This window comes from Paramacrobiotus metropolitanus, unplaced genomic scaffold (genome assembly GCF_019649055.1).
Source record: "Paramacrobiotus metropolitanus isolate TYO unplaced genomic scaffold, Prichtersi_v1.0 Parri_scaffold0000002, whole genome shotgun sequence".
In the NCBI taxonomy this organism is placed as follows: domain Eukaryota; kingdom Metazoa; phylum Tardigrada; class Eutardigrada; order Parachela; family Macrobiotidae; genus Paramacrobiotus; species Paramacrobiotus metropolitanus.
In genome coordinates this window covers 3,407,498-3,423,838 of record NW_026570222.1, presented here as the reverse complement: position 1 = coordinate 3,423,838, position 16,341 = coordinate 3,407,498, and the positions used below count along the sequence as shown (strand labels likewise).

The window sequence follows — 16,341 nt, the reverse complement described above, 5'->3', positions numbered from 1 at the left end:
GCAAACAGCGATGCATATTAATTTTACGTTAATATACACTACAGCTTAGGACAAAATGGTCGCATACCCAACATCTCCACATTCAGTACGAATGCAGCGCAGTGCACTGTACGACTGAGTTCAAAATATCCGTTTCGTACAAGTGCACTGCACCGCTTGCGTACAGAATGCTGGGTATGGGGCTATGCGACCATTTAGTCCTACATTGTAAGGGTACTCAAACATCCTTTACGAGCGGCTCTATAACTTAAAGGGGTCAGATCCTCTAACTTGTAGCTCCGCCTCTGCACTGCCATTGGACGAAAGGCTCTATAATTTTCCTCTCTTTAACTTAAAGTCCTTTAACTTAAAGTACCGAAATCGTTACTTTTCGGTATAGGGCCCGCTGAGTTTGAAATCGCTAGTGCAAACTGAAACCGATCCTGCATCTAATGTGCAGATATCTTTTGCGGACTACTGAAATTTGTTTTCAATGGTTTTAGACTTTCTGTCCTCCTGTGAAGTGGGATGCGTAAACACCCATTCACACCTATTTCATCATTAACCGATTTAGAGAAATATGATTGGCTAGTGAGAGTTAAAGGGAAATCGCATCTATAACTTAGAGAGCCGTTCGTAAAGGATGTTTGAATACCCTTACTACTAAGTACTAACCTAATGGTAAGTACGTGTGCTAGAGCAGACCATGTGCAAATGATAAAACCTTATCAACAGCGCCTTGTTTATCAGTTCCACTCGATATCGTATCACAAGAGAAAAAATTGATATTGTTTTTATGATTATTAATTCATACACAGTAGACACTAATAGACAGCAGTCACTACCATTTTACCGACTCATATCGCTCTTTTTGCTTTTATACAAGTCGATAAAACCACCCGTTATACAAAGACGAACCCTAACCAGGTAAGACCGAGTCATAAAACATGATATTATTATCAGGCTTAATTATTCTGTGCTCGGGTCATAGGTCCACGACAGAATGCTGGAAGAAATTCGTAATGAAAAAAGTTTGAGAGGTCAGAAACAGGTAAATCTGGTAGATTTTCGACATTGGTAGTCTCGTTAATCGATAGCGGCACCACCGGCACGTAAAAGAAGCACGGTACCACGCCATGTTCCTTTGAACATAATTTTTTAAAACTTCGCCGATATTTTCTGCAATTCCTAAGATTTTCTTGAGATGGTCATTGTACTATTGGTTAACAGTCAGTTCAAAATATATAGACCCACTGTCATCTCATAGGGATCCCTATAAATAGTACAATCTGTACTAGGGTAGCTATCAATGGGATCAATGGGAAGGTGACCGTCGTTTTGATGTGTTTCCTCGCTGCATTTGTGAATTATTTATTGTCTGGAACTTTTTCCAGATGCATGCAGAATTGCTAATTGTAAGGAGTCGCCGTCGGACATCCCGGCGATTGTCGTAACCGATCGCTCCAGCTGTCTTATTCCAATATCACGGTACCATGCGGGACAGAAAATCGATGACGGGCTCGCATGCAATGTACTAAGTAACTTGTACCTCTATGGATCTTGCTTCTTGAATTTTTTGTAAATGACGGGATGTAAATGCGCAAGTCATACAACTACAGGAAGAAGGAAACCACAGGAAGAAAGCCTATACGATATATGTCTTACATAACTGTTCAACATTGACGTTGCGCCTAGCTGCTACATAGGTAAACTTTTGTATTGTACTTACTCGGTATTTAATACAGAAACCGGCATCCTGCGATTCGCTTGAGCCGCTGCGACAGCATAAGGCACTCGTTCAGCATGCGGCTTGTAAAAGACGCATACGTCGATCAATATTAACTGGAAATGGAAATCAGCCGCCAGGGAGCGGAAATTCATTCGTTTCGGCAAACTAAACTGTCCTGCAGGATGACTAACGATATCATAAGGCAAATACTTTGTCATCCTGAGTACGCAACTCGATCCAGGATTTAATATGCTGCCAACAGCATCCCGCACTCGGCGAATTAGTGCCTGGTATGTGCGCGCCACAATGGGTAGTATATGAACTATGGGATGAGAAATACTTCCGGTTGGGTGAAGGACGTAAAACAGGCGCACTTTGCACCGTATGCAATCGGCAATTTACCCTGAGCATCCAACGGATTAGTCAGCTACACAACGCACAGCGCACACCACAATTCTGAACAAACTTTACGCACCCAAGAATTTTTTTGAAATCTATTATCCGGAGAATCTGTCAGGGTGCGATAACTTTTAACTTATAATTACACGGCATCCCAGTCATTCTTGGTCTTGCCAGTTAAGCGCGTGTATGCCGTGTGAATCGCTGTTTAACCTTGGTTTATGGTAATCAATTATTGGGACTGTAAAAGTGCTGGAAAATGTCGATTGCTGATTTGGATTTCATGAATATCACTCAGCGTCGGAATTACATTGATGAAAAGCTTCGAGAAAAGGGATTAGAAAAAGTCCCGCTGTCGGCTGACCGGTTTCTTGAAATTTGGTCTCATTACGACAAAGACGGTGCGCGCTAAGTACCGTTTTTTACTGTTTACTTTTACGGTTTTACTACATTATATAAAAAGTTTTGCACAATTCCATTTCTCACTTTGCATATTGTGATAATAATGGTTTCGGCATTTACAAATTTTATATTATCGTATTTTACAGGAAATCTGACCATAGAGGAGCAGGAACTGGACAGCTTTTTGGATGAATATCTGACATCTGCATATGCAAAATATGTTGTAAGGAATCTCTGTTTAGTGTTATAAGAATGGTTTTGTAGCAAGCGCTGTTTGACACCTCTAGAGTAGAGTAAATTTGACAATGTTAGTGCTGAATAAAGCACGAGCAAAGTAGTCAAAAACTTAAATTATAAAATTAATAAGATAACTAACTCCCTTGCATACGTATTATGAAATCCTGTGGACTTGTCTGCAAGCTGCAAATAAAAATTCGGGAATTGTGAGATGTTGAGTTTTTATGTTTACGTATAGTATAGTATATGTATTCAGTTATTAATCGTTTCAAAAACTACGACTGCATGAGCAACTTGGTTGGTTAATGTTGTAGGAGGTTATGAAGGACAACGAAATAAAAGGAATAAAGAAGGTTTACATGCAAGGGCTCAATGCGGAAGAAGGAGGCCGAATCTCACTGGGATATGTAAGAAATTAACCCTGATGAGATGTTGTGCGCATTACGATAATTAACTTCTTACGTCAAGCAGAATGTAGTACTCAAAACAATTATGAATTTTTCATATGTTCCCATTGTTCCGACATGCGCTGTATCCAAGATGCCGTGCCGTGCGATTGTATGATTTTCTGTTTAATCGCGCACAGCTGACACTTGGCTGAGTATGCACTGTAGGCATACGCAATCATACTGTACAGTATGCTGATTGTAGATGGCCAAATTACTTCCGGTTGAATTGGGGATTTTTGTCCTGTTCAGATCCGAAAGTCGCACGAAAACCGCTGTTGAATTTATGGAGGTACGTAGTCGATAGGCTAAACGTACATATTTGTTTATCCGTTAGGATTCTGTAGCATTATGAATGGCAAAAGCCAGAATGTAAATCATAACGAAGCGTCAAAAAGGCATAATTAGGGATATTGCAGCAACGCAGTATAAATTAGCGCGGATCAGAATCAACAACTTTTGTAGTACTGTACACCTATAATTAAATTACACCATTTTCGCTTTTTTTGTACATGACATGCATGTGATGTTAGCTGTATTGGTGTTTAAACTTTAAACCAAAAATCGCAGTATATGTCGAAATTTCAGATTTGGAAGAAATACGACAAGGATTTAAGCGGCTATATAGATGCCAATGAGTTCACGGTAAATGATGAATTGTGTGTTAACTTCCTGCTCCCTTGCGACCCTCTCTTACCGGTTCATGATGTACAATGTATGCAATGTATAAATTAAAGCTCCTCTTGGCGGAAATGCTTCGCAATAATGCCTCCCCATCGGAAAAGATTGATTGCTCCAAGGCTCGTGAATACGCAGAGGCATTCGTAAGTTAAAAACGGTGTTCGGCAAAACACAGTAATTCGTTTAATGTTTAAGTTTTGCCGTTTGTTTTTAATTTTAATGTACTAATACGACCGTAAAAACCGGTATCATTGCAATATTAGTACAATTGACATTAGCACATGAATGTTTGTTTGCTGAAAGGAATGGTCCAGTCGGAGTCGACCATCAGTAAAATGTTTCCATTCATACTCACACATTAAGGAATTTTTTGTCACATTTGAAGGAAAAGTTTTAACAATAAGCTGCACTGGCAGACGTCTGCGGCGGTACGAATGCATCGTCTGCTGGTAAATGTGATTGGTTATTGCAGCTGCCCTTTTTTGACGTTAATGGAGATGGCAACCTTGGACTCAATGAATTAGCAAGGTATCGACACGAAGAAGCAGCCATGATATAGTACCTGTTACTCGACTTATCGCTTCTGTAGACAAATTATAAACATCTGAACAAACAAAAGTACCCGAAAAATCGACAGGGAAAAAATGCACGCCAAGAAGCGCTTTAATAATTATAATAACTAATACTTAAAAAAATCTGGAGACAACAAAAATTCCTAGTTGGTACTCTATCTGTACTGGCATAAAGGATACCATTTTAAATGTTTAAAATGATTGTGTGGAAGTGTGATTGTTTCAGGCTGCTCCCTTCCAGGGAAAATTTTGTTCAGGCGGCTGTGGACAAGGTCAGTGCTCATGTGTCAGTATTTGTAACTGCAACTGCACTACTGACTTTTGTGGTGTTCTGGTGCTTACATTTTGCGTTCCAATCGGAAATTTAAAGCACCGCCGTCCAGACGCCAGATAAACATATCCACTGTAGAATCCCCATTTTCAATAATTTGCGTATTGTTTAAAGTCCAACTAAGTGTGGTTAAACCGACTGGCGCAACTGGCGCCATTGTTCTTTTTTGAGGAGAACAATGGTGCGCCCCCCCCTCCCAAAAACCTAAAGACGGGCCTGGTTAAACCGTAGTTAAGCTGAATAGAGGATAGATAGGCACAGACATAGCACAAATGAAGGTCTGTTATATACAATACAATCTTAATATGCGCCTTCATTAGTGCTATGGTACAGATAGCATGTTAGCTTGACTACGGTTAAACCCTTAAGCCGCTATTTATAGTATTACTTGCCGACTTAAAAGGCTTGTTTTAGATGACAATAATAACATCATTAGTCGACATTGAGCATTTATTACAGGCGTTTTCTCTTGAGGGCTTGAAGCCGAAAGACATTCAATCATTACTGGAAAAATATGACAAAGTAAGAATAATTATGCTGAGCCCGATTAAAATAACAATGCATATCGCTGCACGTTTATGTGCAAAAAGCCGTTTGGTAATGGTCAACCCGACTATTGCAGCAGGACGTAAATGGCTCTTTAGAAGGTAATGAGCTATCGGCGTTCGTGCGCGACATCCTGGCGGCCTCCAACAGCGATTACACTGCTCAGGACGTGAAAGATTTCGAAAAAGTGATTATGAAAGTCTGCGATACCGACGCCAACGGGTCAATCGATGCAAAAGAACTGAACTTGATTATCACTTCAATTGCCCAGGCCAAAAGGAAAGGTCAGTGGCGAGTAGTTAACCTAAACAAACATACGCAAACAAATGTGCAAATATGCGGTATCGATTTTATAAAGTCATTAAAGAACCCCAAAAAATGCAGAACATTTACATTGATTATCTAATGGGTTTGTTAGACATTCAAATTTGAATTTCGTTGTCGCTTCGTCATGCATTGCTGGCATGGGCAAACTTCATCCCAGTGTAATTACAGTAAAAGATCTAGATCAATAATAAGCGTATGTTTTAGGTGGAGATGGGATAAAAAATTTCTACGCTGCAACCTGCAGCAAGAAGTAGCCTGCGGTTTGCAAACGAATTTTTTACAATGCAAAGCACAGTACACTGGTTTTACAATAGGGATTGCTGCACGGTTTTTTGTTGTAACGCTAAAGCTGTATACTCAATCGTGGTCAGCATGTTGAACAGGATATTATGTAATACTCGTAATATTGTACGTATGATGGAAGTTGTCCGATTAAGATGTTTCGGTTTTCATGGTTTGTTTTATCTTACAAGTTGCGTTTATGGATTTTCAACGATTATCTAAAAAGGTATGCTGCTACTTTCCGGCATGTCATTTCTTGATTTGTTTCGGTGCGGCATCGATTGTCGCTTTATTTTCAACTGACGCTGACATCCTACAGCTGCTGCAAGGAATATGATTGTGGTAATACTGGAAACGGAACGCAGTTGTACAAACTAACAACAGTATAAGAGTACTAGCACAAAATTAATTACAATGCCAAACCCGGCAACTGTCTAACAGCGCAATAGTGCTGCAATGATTTAGAAAGTAGTTTTTGGGAAGCGGTTCTGCATCATGAGTTTAGTGTCCATGCCACGCACGTTTTCCGGCATGGTGATACACGATTTCTTGCGGGTACAAAAGCCATTACAACAACCCCAGTGATCGGCCCACATTTTTTCGGGAATGCCGTCCAGAGCGCAGTCAGAGTCCTTGATACATCCTGGAAAGAAGGTACGAAGGTACGCTGTTGTAATAACAATTTCTGCAGAGTTAGACATTTGTCAGGTGTCAACGATATTGCAGAAATAAATAACGAAGTTGAAGTTAAACGAACTCACTCAGTCATTAAACCAACGTACAATGAAAATTCAGCCCGCACCACGGTCTGCATTAACTTTGCTATAGAAGTAGTAACAGAAATTCATAATTATTGCGCTATAAAGCGATGGCGGACTTACTTTCCCAGCATCGCTTTCCGTGCATCACATAATCGCCCCACGCCCAGGTGCCCATCGAGTTCAGTTCATCCGAGTCGATATCTTCGTGGTGGCTGAGTTTGTGCGGCTTCATGTGCTCGAACATTTGTGGCGTAATACGGCCGAGATCGCGAGCAATGGTCCACTCTTCGTAGTTCTTGATGTTAACGCATTCAAAGGTCACATTGCTGGGTCCACCAGAGCAGCAATCCATGTTAGAGCGGCAGGTACGCGGTCCACAGAAGCGGCATGAGCCCATGATGCAGGTGTGCAACGGCGAGCAATCCGTTTCCTTTGTGCAGGCTTTTTCTGTGGAGGATGTTGGTAATACGTATGTACAGATACGATTATACTCGCATTAAATTTTAATAGCTAAATCCTAATTGTTTTAACCAGAAGGGACCAAATACTGCATTTTGAAACTAAAATGTTTATAGGTTTATCAGTTTATGTATATTCCATGCAAGCCACGCAAAGCCGGCATTTAAAGTAAATATTTAATTTGAAAACATAATCTCAAAAATCATCAAAGACCACAGGTCAGCAATGTCTACACAAAGTAACGATAACCGGATTCATTACGGAATGTTCATCAATTGTTCTCAGGTATTGTCACTATTGTGCACGTACCGGTGTCGCGGAAAACTGGAGTAGTGAAGGGAACACACAAGTGCAGCAGCATGTCGCAGCGTAGTCCATCACCGCAGCATCTGTCGGTTTTGCAATGCATGGCTCCAATGGCTTGACCCTGAATTAGCTTCATGAAGTATTCCACGATCGGCACGGTCGTCCACGTTGTTGGCGTTGTCGTGAAGTTCTGTTTCGTCTCAAACTTTGTGAACTCATTCGTGGTGTTGGTGATCATATTGTTAGTGGTGGCCGCGAATGCGCCTGCAAATGTTATCGCGAATTCCAAAGCGAAGCGGGTTCATTTACGCATAAAAAACTGATGACCTTTTACAGTGAATCCTTAATATGAAGCTCCGATCTCAGTGAAAGTACGTACAATCTAATTATATCGATAATTTGACACTACAGATTTAATTTTTTATATATTACGCACGACACATTAATTGCCTAAAAATAGTTTACAAGAAGTTCTGATACTAATACGTATTATTGTTTCAACTTTCCAGTACGCTAGTAAGATCACTCAAATCAGTCAAATGAACCTACTTACCAGCACAGAAAAACAAAACACTGTATGGCAGCATAGTGCTTTTTGACGCGCAGTGTGGAATAATAAAGTATTTGTATCTCAGTAGTCAACTAACTGAAACAATACACGAGATCCTTTTCAGCTTTATTAGTTTTCGAAACTGACAAGGTATCATCCAAAACGAAATTATGCAGATGATTCTATGTGCTACCACGTGCACAAGCTGTAGATTTTTCTCGCTTCACCACAAACCCGTTTATGTCACTCCCCAAAGATATCGGGAACGTACGAGTTCATTATCAGGCGGAGATCGCTTTGTTTTCTTTCGTCCAATAAGATCCGTTTTCTGAACTGAGCTCCAGTACGACCGGTCCATTTCCCTCTGTCTTTAATTTACTGCAAGCTGTAATAAACCCCTAATTTTATTGACTGCACGTTACTGTAACGTGTTTGTGCCATTCCCTGAAGGAGCAATCAAGTGGAGCAGAAAATGTTAACAATACGAGTATGAGAATTGGCGCATAATGAGCTTCTTCAAGTGGATAATATGCTACATAATATCTCAGGACTGGCGCGACGTTCTTACTTAATTGTTATCGAGCCGGGAAGCTTTTGTGTAATTACTTTTTTAATAATTCATTTTATTTTGAAACTCCGGCGGTATGTATCTGTACCTAGCTAGTCTTGTTGTTAGATGAATCAAAAGATTGTTTTCTATAACTGTAGATTGTTTGTCCAACCATGATTCTTCTTAAGTAATCAGCATAATCCACTGGCGATTCCACATTAAAGCTATTGAACGATGAGTGTTTACACTTTACAATAACAAAAATTCAGACGTTAAACATCTTTCACTGGCGTTTATAATCTTGCCACTGAATTATTAATACAAGAGATTGTTAAACTTATTTTATTAAGTAACTAATTTTTGATAATTTGATTTGATTTGAAAAGTGGTTTTTTCCACAATAAGCTTACGTACAGTACTGTACTCATACTGTTGTCATGGAAAAATATTTTTTCGGAAAATTTTCATTTGCGCCAGTTAAACACCCGATTAGCGATACAGAGACCAGTTATTGATGCGTACTGTAATCGAGTGTTTCAAAATGATAAGATCGGTAGTTATTTATTAAGTATACTTAACTGTTCTGAGAATACATAACACTGCAACTGCAACCATGCAGCAGGCTCCTCAAAAGGCTTCTCAGGCAAATGTTACATCGGCTGCCCACAAAAGGCAAAGTCGACCAAGCTTAGGAGGTGATGACACTGTGAGCGAAATACATTTGCAAATGTTAAATTTTTGACATAATATCTACAGAATTTGTTTTGGCGGTGTCTCCGATGATTCTGGTGATATTTTGGTAACCTCTTGATGATAAAACATTGTAGTCCCGAAAGCACACAAATCCGAACATCAGCATCAAATTTCCACAACGGAGGGTTTGGATTCGGTGCGGAGTGAGGTGTGTTTTGCTCAACTTTGCTGATTTTCAAATATTAAACGCAGTGGTACCACGTAATTTGGTTGAAGACTACGAGTACTGTACGTAATGAGTAGAAGATTCATACTTTGCCACACCGGCCACAGAAGGCATTTCACACAATACAATTTTAGGAGCGCACCAGCTGTGTCACCGGAATATTTTAAAGTTACATTATGGCGCTATTATATTGCAACTTCTGAACGATTCGGTGCTGATGAGTTAACAGAATACTAGATCTACAAATAAAGTTCTTCGCGCACTAATTTCATAAATACCTGCACAAGCTGTTAAAGCACTGTAATAATCACTTTTATCGTGGAGTTACAGCGAGAATTTCTGTTTTGGAAGCAATCATTAGTTATTTAATAACTAACATGCGTAAAGGTCAAATGTTTCGAACTTTCTCGTACTTTCTAACTGCCACGATTGATCAAACAAATAAAACGCACATAATTGCTTAAGATTGACGAAGCTCGGAAAACACTTGAAGAAGCCACCCAGTTTCTGCATAATACAACAATGCTTTCCGGCGGATTGAATACGGCACCCACTGATGGCATAAATTTCGATGAACTGCGGAGTAAGGTACCTGCACCAAGGCGCAGTAAACACGTAACAAATAACAATAAACGTTCAATGTTCGTTATGCCATAATAAAGGTAGCAGTACGTTACAGTAGATCTTGTAAAATGTATGAGTCTTCATTTTTATTTATTTCATTGCACTGCAGCCAAGCCGCAGCTTTCTGTCCGATCGGAATTTGAAACTGATCCAGCAATTTATTTACTGACAAATAAATTTATTGCCGGTGTTGTCGAAAATTAATACACAAAACTCCAAGTATTTACTCTTAACAGCGTGGTTAATACTGCAGCTCAGAAATGATCCAAATGCTCCAAGCCACACGATGCAGGGCAGCGTAAGCGGCGATCTGGAAGTAAGCGGTACAACTAACTATACATGTACAGCCAATTTACGTTGTCTTACTGCAATGAAGATTTATTTTTATGAAGCGACAGAACAATCAATCTCTAAAACTTAATAATAGCAAATGCTGGAAGAATTATCAAAGGAAACCGGCGGAAACGATCCCGACATCCAGCAACTGCGAGACGTATGGGACACTACGAAATTTTTAAGTTATCAATTCGAAGCCGTTAAGAAAAAGGATACTACAACGAGCAATCCAAACAACGCAGAAACCAAATGAACTGGGGCAAAGCAACCAAGTTACTCTAGTTCAAATTTAATCGCCCAAATACGTCAAAGGCTATCCCAACCAAAGATCTGTCACTTTCTTATACGAATCAAATAAGCCGACTGACCAATAAGTCAATACCCTCCGATCCGGATCAACTTCCCAAAGAATTAGTTCTATTCTGTAAAGCTGAGCAAGCTTGCTGGTCGGTTACTGCCTCCACGATAAACTTTCACCAGACGCTCAAGAAGCAATGGATAGGGGCACATATCGCTCAAAAGTTTATAGTACTCCAACGGGCTATTTTTGTTGATAAGAAATCTGCAACAACAAAAACAAGCTTATGCATTATGCCCGAAGTTTTCCGCCTCTGTATTTCAACAGAAAGTGACGGATCAACTTACACATACCTAATTTAAGATTTCAAAAACAATACAACCAAAATCGAAACTACGGCAACTCGAATGGCAGCAGCAGACTTAGCAGTTATTATTGATAGTGCAACCCCTATTTAAATGACTAGTCTTGTGCTAACACCTAGTCCTGTGTTAACAACAAAGAAAACAAAACCATTGACAACAGGAATCGGACCTTGCGCACATGTTGTACAAGTCTGCGGGTTTATAACCGGAACATTTATGCAGAAATCGTTCATTTTCCTCAACCTCCATTGCACTGGGGAAAATTACTCGTGATGCACATCTATAAATAGGTCGAAAATGGAGAAGCCACAAAATAAAAACACCAACACAACGAAACGTATTCTTACTCGTAGATGATCTTGGTAAACCCTTCCAGTGCCAGCTTTTCATCATTCAGGCGACGTTTTACCAAGCAGACAAACAACGGAACGTTGCAGAACCATAACGGTGGTAGTGGCAGCCTATCCAGTGCACCCAGGACAGATTCTTGATCCTCGCTAAAAACACTATTCTCTGCGGCATATTTCACACCGATATCCGTTCCATCTATTGCACCAATATAAGGGGAAGACAATGGCGCCGGAACTTCCTCCGATAATGAGGTGCGCTTCCCACTGGCTGTCAGCACCGCATTCATGCTGGACGACGTAGAATCGTCGGACGAAGACGGTGGCACACTGTCCAATATACCATTGGTAGAGTCGTCATCCTCACTGAGGCCGTCATCCTCCTCGGCGTATTTTGAACCGCTATTCACATGTTCCATTTCAACATCAACGAATGGGGAAGACAACTGCGCCGCTAACAACGAGTGCTTTCCTCCGGACGGCGTCACATTGTCCAGTGCACCACCGGCAGATTCTTCATCTTCGCTCGAAACATTATCCTCCTCGGTGCAATGGGATTCGCTACCCACATCTTCCATTTCAGCATCAATAAGCCGGGACGATATCTGCCACGGTATTTCATTCGGTATAAACGCGAGCTTTCCCGTGGCCGGCGACGGCTTTCCTCTGGCCAGTGACTGCTTTCCAGAGCTTCCACTGACCAGTGACGACTTTCTACTGGCTGGTGCAGACTTCTCACTGGCCGGCGCCGGCTTTGCGCAGGCGGGTGATGGCTTTCCACTGGCAAATGATGGCTTTCTACTGGCGGGTGAAGGCTTTCCACTGGCAAGTGATGGCTTTCCACCGGATGGTGAAGGCTTTCCACTGGCAAGTGACGGCTTTCCACCGGATGGTGAAGGCTTTCCACTGGCAAGTGATGGCTTTCTACTGGCTGGTGAAGGCTTTCCACTGGCAAGTGATGGCTTTCCACCGGATGGTGAAGGCTTTCCACTGGCAAGTGATGGCTTTCTACTGGCGGGTGACGCCTTCCCACTGGCCGGCGACGGTTTTCCATTGGCCGGCGACGCCAGACTTATATTGGACGAAGCAGAATGATCAGACGAGGACGGTGACACATTTTCCAACACATCAATGGCAGATTCTCCATCCTCGGCATATTTTGAACCGCTGTCCACATTATTCTTTTTAGCACTAACCAACGGGGAAGATACCTGTACCGCTCGTCCATCCGGCGTCAACGTCTGCGCTCCGCCAGTCGGGGATGACAGATTAATACTCGATGACCCAGAATCATCGGGCGCGGATGGCAATATTTTCTCGCCAGCGGCAGGTTCTTCGTCGTCGCTAACCTCATCCTCTTCGGTACATTTCGAACTACTACGCGGATTATTTATTCTAGCATCACCGAACGGGGAAGATATCGGCAACGGTGCTTCGTTCAGTATCGACGTGCGGTTTTCACTGGACGGCGACGCGAGACCTATACTCAACGACGCGGAACGATCGGACAAGGACGGCAGATCACTGTCCAGTGCCATGATGACAGATTCTTCATCCACGGTAGAGCAGTTGTTCTTTTTCACACGTTTTGCACCACTATCCATATTATTTATCCCAGCATCAACGTACGGAGTAGATAAGCGTATCGGTTTTTCCAGCGGTTTCGACCTGCGCACGTTACTGATCGGAGAGGACAAATTCATATTCCACGATGCAGAACTACTGCGTGAAGACAGCCGCCCCTTGTCCATTACACCAGCGATAGATTCTTTGTTGAGATCAACATCATCCCCATCGGCACGCCCTGTAGCGATAGATGCATCATCCATTTCAGCACCAATGCACGGGGAAGACACATGCAACGGCTCTTCGTCATCAGGTATCGGAGTGCACATCTCACGGGCCGGCGACTCCAGAATTAAACTGCATGATCCAGAATGATCGCGAGGAGACGGAGACTGTAAACGCATGTCCCAGGCTGAAGCTGCTGAGAAGCTAGCGGATTGTTGTTGTTGTGCATCACGACGCGCCCGGGCGTGCGCAGCAAACAACTGTCGGCCTCGCTCATGACGGACTGAAACTTCGCTGCTGGAGCTACAAAATCAGACCAAGTACAAACACAACGTCCAGTACTGCACGGTGGTATCACTGGTATACTATGCTTTTAGTTTTGTGAGCAAACGAAATGAGCCCTATAATTTTAGCTCCAAAATAAACGGTCAATTTTGCCAATCAAAAATCCACTATGTCTCAACGTGAATTGAACGACTGAACCAAGAATCGCAAAATTATTAAATATAAGTTAATAATAAGTATGTGATCAAATCGGACAGTAATAAATTCTTAAAAGTTAAACCAGTTAACTGCAATTAGCAGCAATCTGCTTTCAGAATTAGGGCTTGGCCTTGCGGACAGTCCATTATTTACAGAGAGAAGATCCACTGCACTACTAAGTAAGTCTAAGTTACTAACTATAATAATTAATTTCAAGCGCACCTCGAAGAAGTTGACGATTCCAAGTTCGAGGAAGTATTTCCATTACTGCTTCTTGGTTGCTCTTGTCCTGCAAGTAAGTACATCATGTACATGTACACTAAAAGATTTCGCAGAAAACCCACTGTTACCTAGTACACAAACAACAACACCACCACCCGAAGCGACCCCTTTAGAAGCTGAACCAACTGCTAAAACATGAGTAAGTATGCTTACGGGCCCGGTAATCCTGAATATTTCGCGCATTTGTGGCTGCAGACTTATTGGAGCAAGGAACCGGAGTTCCGATCCCTGGAGTAGACAAGCCCGAACTGTCTGCGCTTTGATCGTTCTGCGAATCATTAGGTTTGCGCGCTTCCATTATCTAAAACTCCAGAGTCCAGATAATCGAAATAATATTCAAGTGCAAGCGATGTGTTGTACAATTAAGTAAGTAATATTCAATACTAGTAGACCCCGCGCAAACTGCGCGGAACAAATCAGCTACAAATAATTTACGTTATATACAGGCTGCTAAGACTCAAATTATGATTGAGATACTGTACTAATAGGAAGAATACGGATCATAATTATAAATTCTATATTTTAAATTCGATTATGTGTTGCAACTTGCAAGTGTACTGGTAAAATTACCTATACTTCTACGGTAGTATGGCTGACACCGCGCAAAGTGCGCAGAGGAAATCGACTGCTGCCTGATGATAAATGCAGTTAAAATAAAAGATAAATGCAGTTAAAATAAAAATTACCGCATTTGCTAATACAGTTAACTTCGCTGACAAAAACTAAGTTATTACCGAATTACCGTAATTATCGAATTTGCCCCTCCCCGCATAATAAGGCACTCTCCGTAATAAGTAAGCCCCCTCCCATAACCCGTTTGAAAAATAGCTCCTCCCCGAATTTGCCTCCCATGGGGGTGTTATTAAATGTTAAGCGCCACGAAATGATAGATATAAGGCCAATTGCTTCATAATAACTGCTATGATGTAATTAATAAACAGTAAACGGTCACAAAAATAATTCGGTGCTATGCTTCAGAATGCTGCTCGTAAGGTTCTGAAACTGCAAACACCGGTATCTACTGCGTTCAATTTCAATGGAACAGAATGCGCAGTTGTTTGAAAAATAAACGTCCCCTTCTGAAAAATACCGTTTGAAAAATAGTACCACCCCCAGAAATAACGCCTCATCCCCGAAATAAGACCCCCTACTCCAGGACGTTTGAACTTTTGCACCCCAGGGGTGCAAATTCGATAATTACGGTAAGTGATTTTTTTCCAGCGGCAAGTGGCAATCCCACACCAACTAACTACTTAATACTTAACTAACTATAAAAGGTTCAATTGTTGCAGTCTTGCAGAGCTGGCTGATAAACTGTAAGAAAAAAACTGCCAAACGATGTCTCACTTGGTTGCTGCTCCTCCTGCTTAGCGAGCTCGCTCGCGCAGCAGCTCCGTTTCGCCTTCTGTAAATATCCGTTTTTCATTACTAATTTTAAAATACCGTCTTTCATCGGTATAATACGAAACTAAAGAAACAGTGTCAACAGAGAAATGATTAGGTTAAAACTACCGCAAAACACTGCCTTTACCTAAGTATCAAGCAGCCACCGTCATCCCGCAGCTACTTGATAATTGGTACTGCCAGGCTGCCAGCAAGATTCGCGACGCATGCAGCTCACTTGGGACACTTCCCTAAGTTCCTGGGTCGTTTGTGCGTTCGGTTGTCAAAATAACTTAAATCTTTCTTGTGCCTAAATTTTATTATCCTTAAACCCACCGCTGTTAATATAATGTTTCTTAAAGCCATTGCAGACCAAATACATCAAAACAAACAAAATTTTTCGAATTTTGTTTCACGATATAACCCGCGCAAGCTCTGCAGCAAGGCAGTTACTTTAAGTCTTCGCTGATTGGTTGTGTTGGGGTTCCGTAGACTTTGTATGATAGGGTTTTTACAGTTTTCTCTCAAACGATGTTTGTTTTTGAAATCCGAAAGTTGCGGGCTCATCTACGAAATCAGCGCTATCGAATGATCCGTAAATGTTGAATATTGATCCACTCTGCGATTCTGGGGGATTTGACAGACACACTGATCACGCCCCCTCTTAATCTTTTATTATAAAGGATAAGTCACTGAAAGTGAAGGACGAGAAAGGCTCTAGGCAGACACGATGAGGATTGAGGATTCTTGCTAAAACTGCTACCGCGCTTCTGCGCGTTCCAGTTTAAAAGAGTGCATTAACAAAAAGGCGCGCAATGAGCATGCGCATTGTGCATTTGGTGCGCGCGGTACATTATTGTACAGTACTTACTTACAAACTTCCGGTGACCGGAAACCGTACTTGAGTAGATGGATGCTAACTACTGCTAACTACTAAATCAATAACTTTTACCGTT

The 16,341-nt window shown here is 41.5% G+C and overlaps 4 protein-coding genes across 11 annotated transcripts; 2 read left to right on the top strand and 2 right to left on the bottom strand.

Annotated features, from left to right (window-relative positions):
- The first annotated feature begins 44 nt into the window (after positions 1-44).
- Positions 45-6,168, top strand: LOC129586793 (calbindin-32-like). 3 transcript variants are annotated; one of them, XM_055480238.1, is made up of 13 exons: positions 45-660; positions 866-906; positions 971-1,019; positions 2,656-2,732; positions 3,061-3,153; positions 3,398-3,484; positions 3,781-3,837; positions 3,930-4,016; positions 4,346-4,401; positions 4,672-4,717; positions 5,236-5,298; positions 5,399-5,606; positions 5,854-6,168. In XM_055480238.1, exons 3-13 carry the CDS (start codon positions 983-985, stop codon positions 5,901-5,903), a joined length of 861 nt encoding a protein of 286 aa, XP_055336213.1. In that variant the 5' UTR covers positions 45-660; positions 866-906; positions 971-982; the 3' UTR covers positions 5,904-6,168. The 3 variants fall into 3 exon arrangements, with proteins under 3 accessions (XP_055336213.1, XP_055336204.1, XP_055336195.1); XM_055480229.1 differs by lacking the exons at positions 45-660; positions 866-906; positions 971-1,019 and adding an exon at positions 2,005-2,508 and having other exon boundaries at positions 5,402-5,606; XM_055480220.1 differs by lacking the exons at positions 45-660; positions 866-906; positions 971-1,019 and adding an exon at positions 2,005-2,508.
- A 44-nt stretch (positions 6,169-6,212) lies between these two features.
- LOC129586807 (uncharacterized) lies at positions 6,213-8,890 on the bottom strand. 6 transcript variants are annotated; one of them, XM_055480251.1, is made up of 6 exons: positions 8,664-8,890; positions 8,242-8,392; positions 8,011-8,103; positions 7,461-7,721; positions 6,813-7,139; positions 6,213-6,574 (listed from the first exon to the last, which is right to left on the bottom strand). In XM_055480251.1, exons 3-6 carry the CDS (start codon positions 8,042-8,044, stop codon positions 6,393-6,395), a joined length of 804 nt encoding a protein of 267 aa, XP_055336226.1. In that variant the 5' UTR covers positions 8,045-8,103; positions 8,242-8,392; positions 8,664-8,890; the 3' UTR covers positions 6,213-6,392. The 6 variants fall into 6 exon arrangements, with proteins under 6 accessions (XP_055336226.1, XP_055336234.1, XP_055336259.1 ...); XM_055480259.1 differs by having other exon boundaries at positions 8,279-8,392; XM_055480284.1 differs by lacking the exon at positions 8,011-8,103 and having other exon boundaries at positions 8,664-8,889.
- A 165-nt stretch (positions 8,891-9,055) lies between these two features.
- On the top strand, positions 9,056-11,088 carry LOC129586837 (uncharacterized). Its single transcript, XM_055480304.1, has 5 exons — positions 9,056-9,252; positions 9,385-9,458; positions 9,942-10,064; positions 10,354-10,416; positions 10,528-11,088. The coding sequence occupies exons 1-5, from the start codon at positions 9,171-9,173 to the stop codon at positions 10,687-10,689; spliced, it is 504 nt and encodes a 167-aa protein (XP_055336279.1). The 5' UTR covers positions 9,056-9,170; the 3' UTR covers positions 10,690-11,088.
- LOC129586711 (treacle protein-like) lies at positions 10,237-14,756 on the bottom strand. The gene is made up of 6 exons (XM_055480069.1): positions 14,745-14,756; positions 14,156-14,303; positions 13,943-14,009; positions 11,447-13,540; positions 11,269-11,379; positions 10,237-10,998 (listed from the first exon to the last, which is right to left on the bottom strand). The coding sequence occupies exons 2-6, from the start codon at positions 14,298-14,300 to the stop codon at positions 10,854-10,856; spliced, it is 2,562 nt and encodes an 853-aa protein (XP_055336044.1). The 5' UTR covers positions 14,301-14,303; positions 14,745-14,756; the 3' UTR covers positions 10,237-10,853.
- Positions 14,757-16,341: the final 1,585 nt, after the last annotated feature.

Coding starts and splice junctions, on each gene's coding strand:
- LOC129586711 (XM_055480069.1), bottom strand. CDS start 14,300: ATGGAAGCGCGCAAACCTAATGATTCGCAGAACGATCAAAGCGCAGAC. Junction 14,010..14,155: donor TATTCAGGATTACCGGGCCC/GTAAGCATACTT, acceptor ACTTACTTGCAG/GACAAGAGCAACCAAGAAGC. Junction 11,380..11,446: donor TTTACCAAGATCATCTACGA/GTAAGAATACGT, acceptor ACCTATTTATAG/ATGTGCATCACGAGTAATTT.
- LOC129586807 (XM_055480251.1), bottom strand. CDS start 8,044: ATGCTGCCATACAGTGTTTTGTTTTTCTGTGCTG. Junction 7,722..8,010: donor TGTTTTGTTTTTCTGTGCTG/GTAAGTAGGTTC, acceptor TAACATTTGCAG/GCGCATTCGCGGCCACCACT. Junction 6,575..6,812: donor CGGAAAGCGATGCTGGGAAA/GTAAGTCCGCCA, acceptor CCTTCTTTCCAG/GATGTATCAAGGACTCTGAC.
- LOC129586793 (XM_055480220.1), top strand. CDS start 2,367: ATGTCGATTGCTGATTTGGATTTCATGAATATCACTCAGCGTCGGAAT. Junction 3,485..3,780: donor CCGCTGTTGAATTTATGGAG/GTACGTAGTCGA, acceptor TCGAAATTTCAG/ATTTGGAAGAAATACGACAA. Junction 5,299..5,398: donor TACTGGAAAAATATGACAAA/GTAAGAATAATT, acceptor CGACTATTGCAG/CAGGACGTAAATGGCTCTTT.
- LOC129586837 (XM_055480304.1), top strand. CDS start 9,171: ATGCAGCAGGCTCCTCAAAAGGCTTCTCAGGCAAATGTTACATCGGCT. Junction 9,253..9,384: donor AAGTCGACCAAGCTTAGGAG/GTGATGACACTG, acceptor AAAACATTGTAG/TCCCGAAAGCACACAAATCC. Junction 10,065..10,353: donor TCGATGAACTGCGGAGTAAG/GTACCTGCACCA, acceptor TTAATACTGCAG/CTCAGAAATGATCCAAATGC.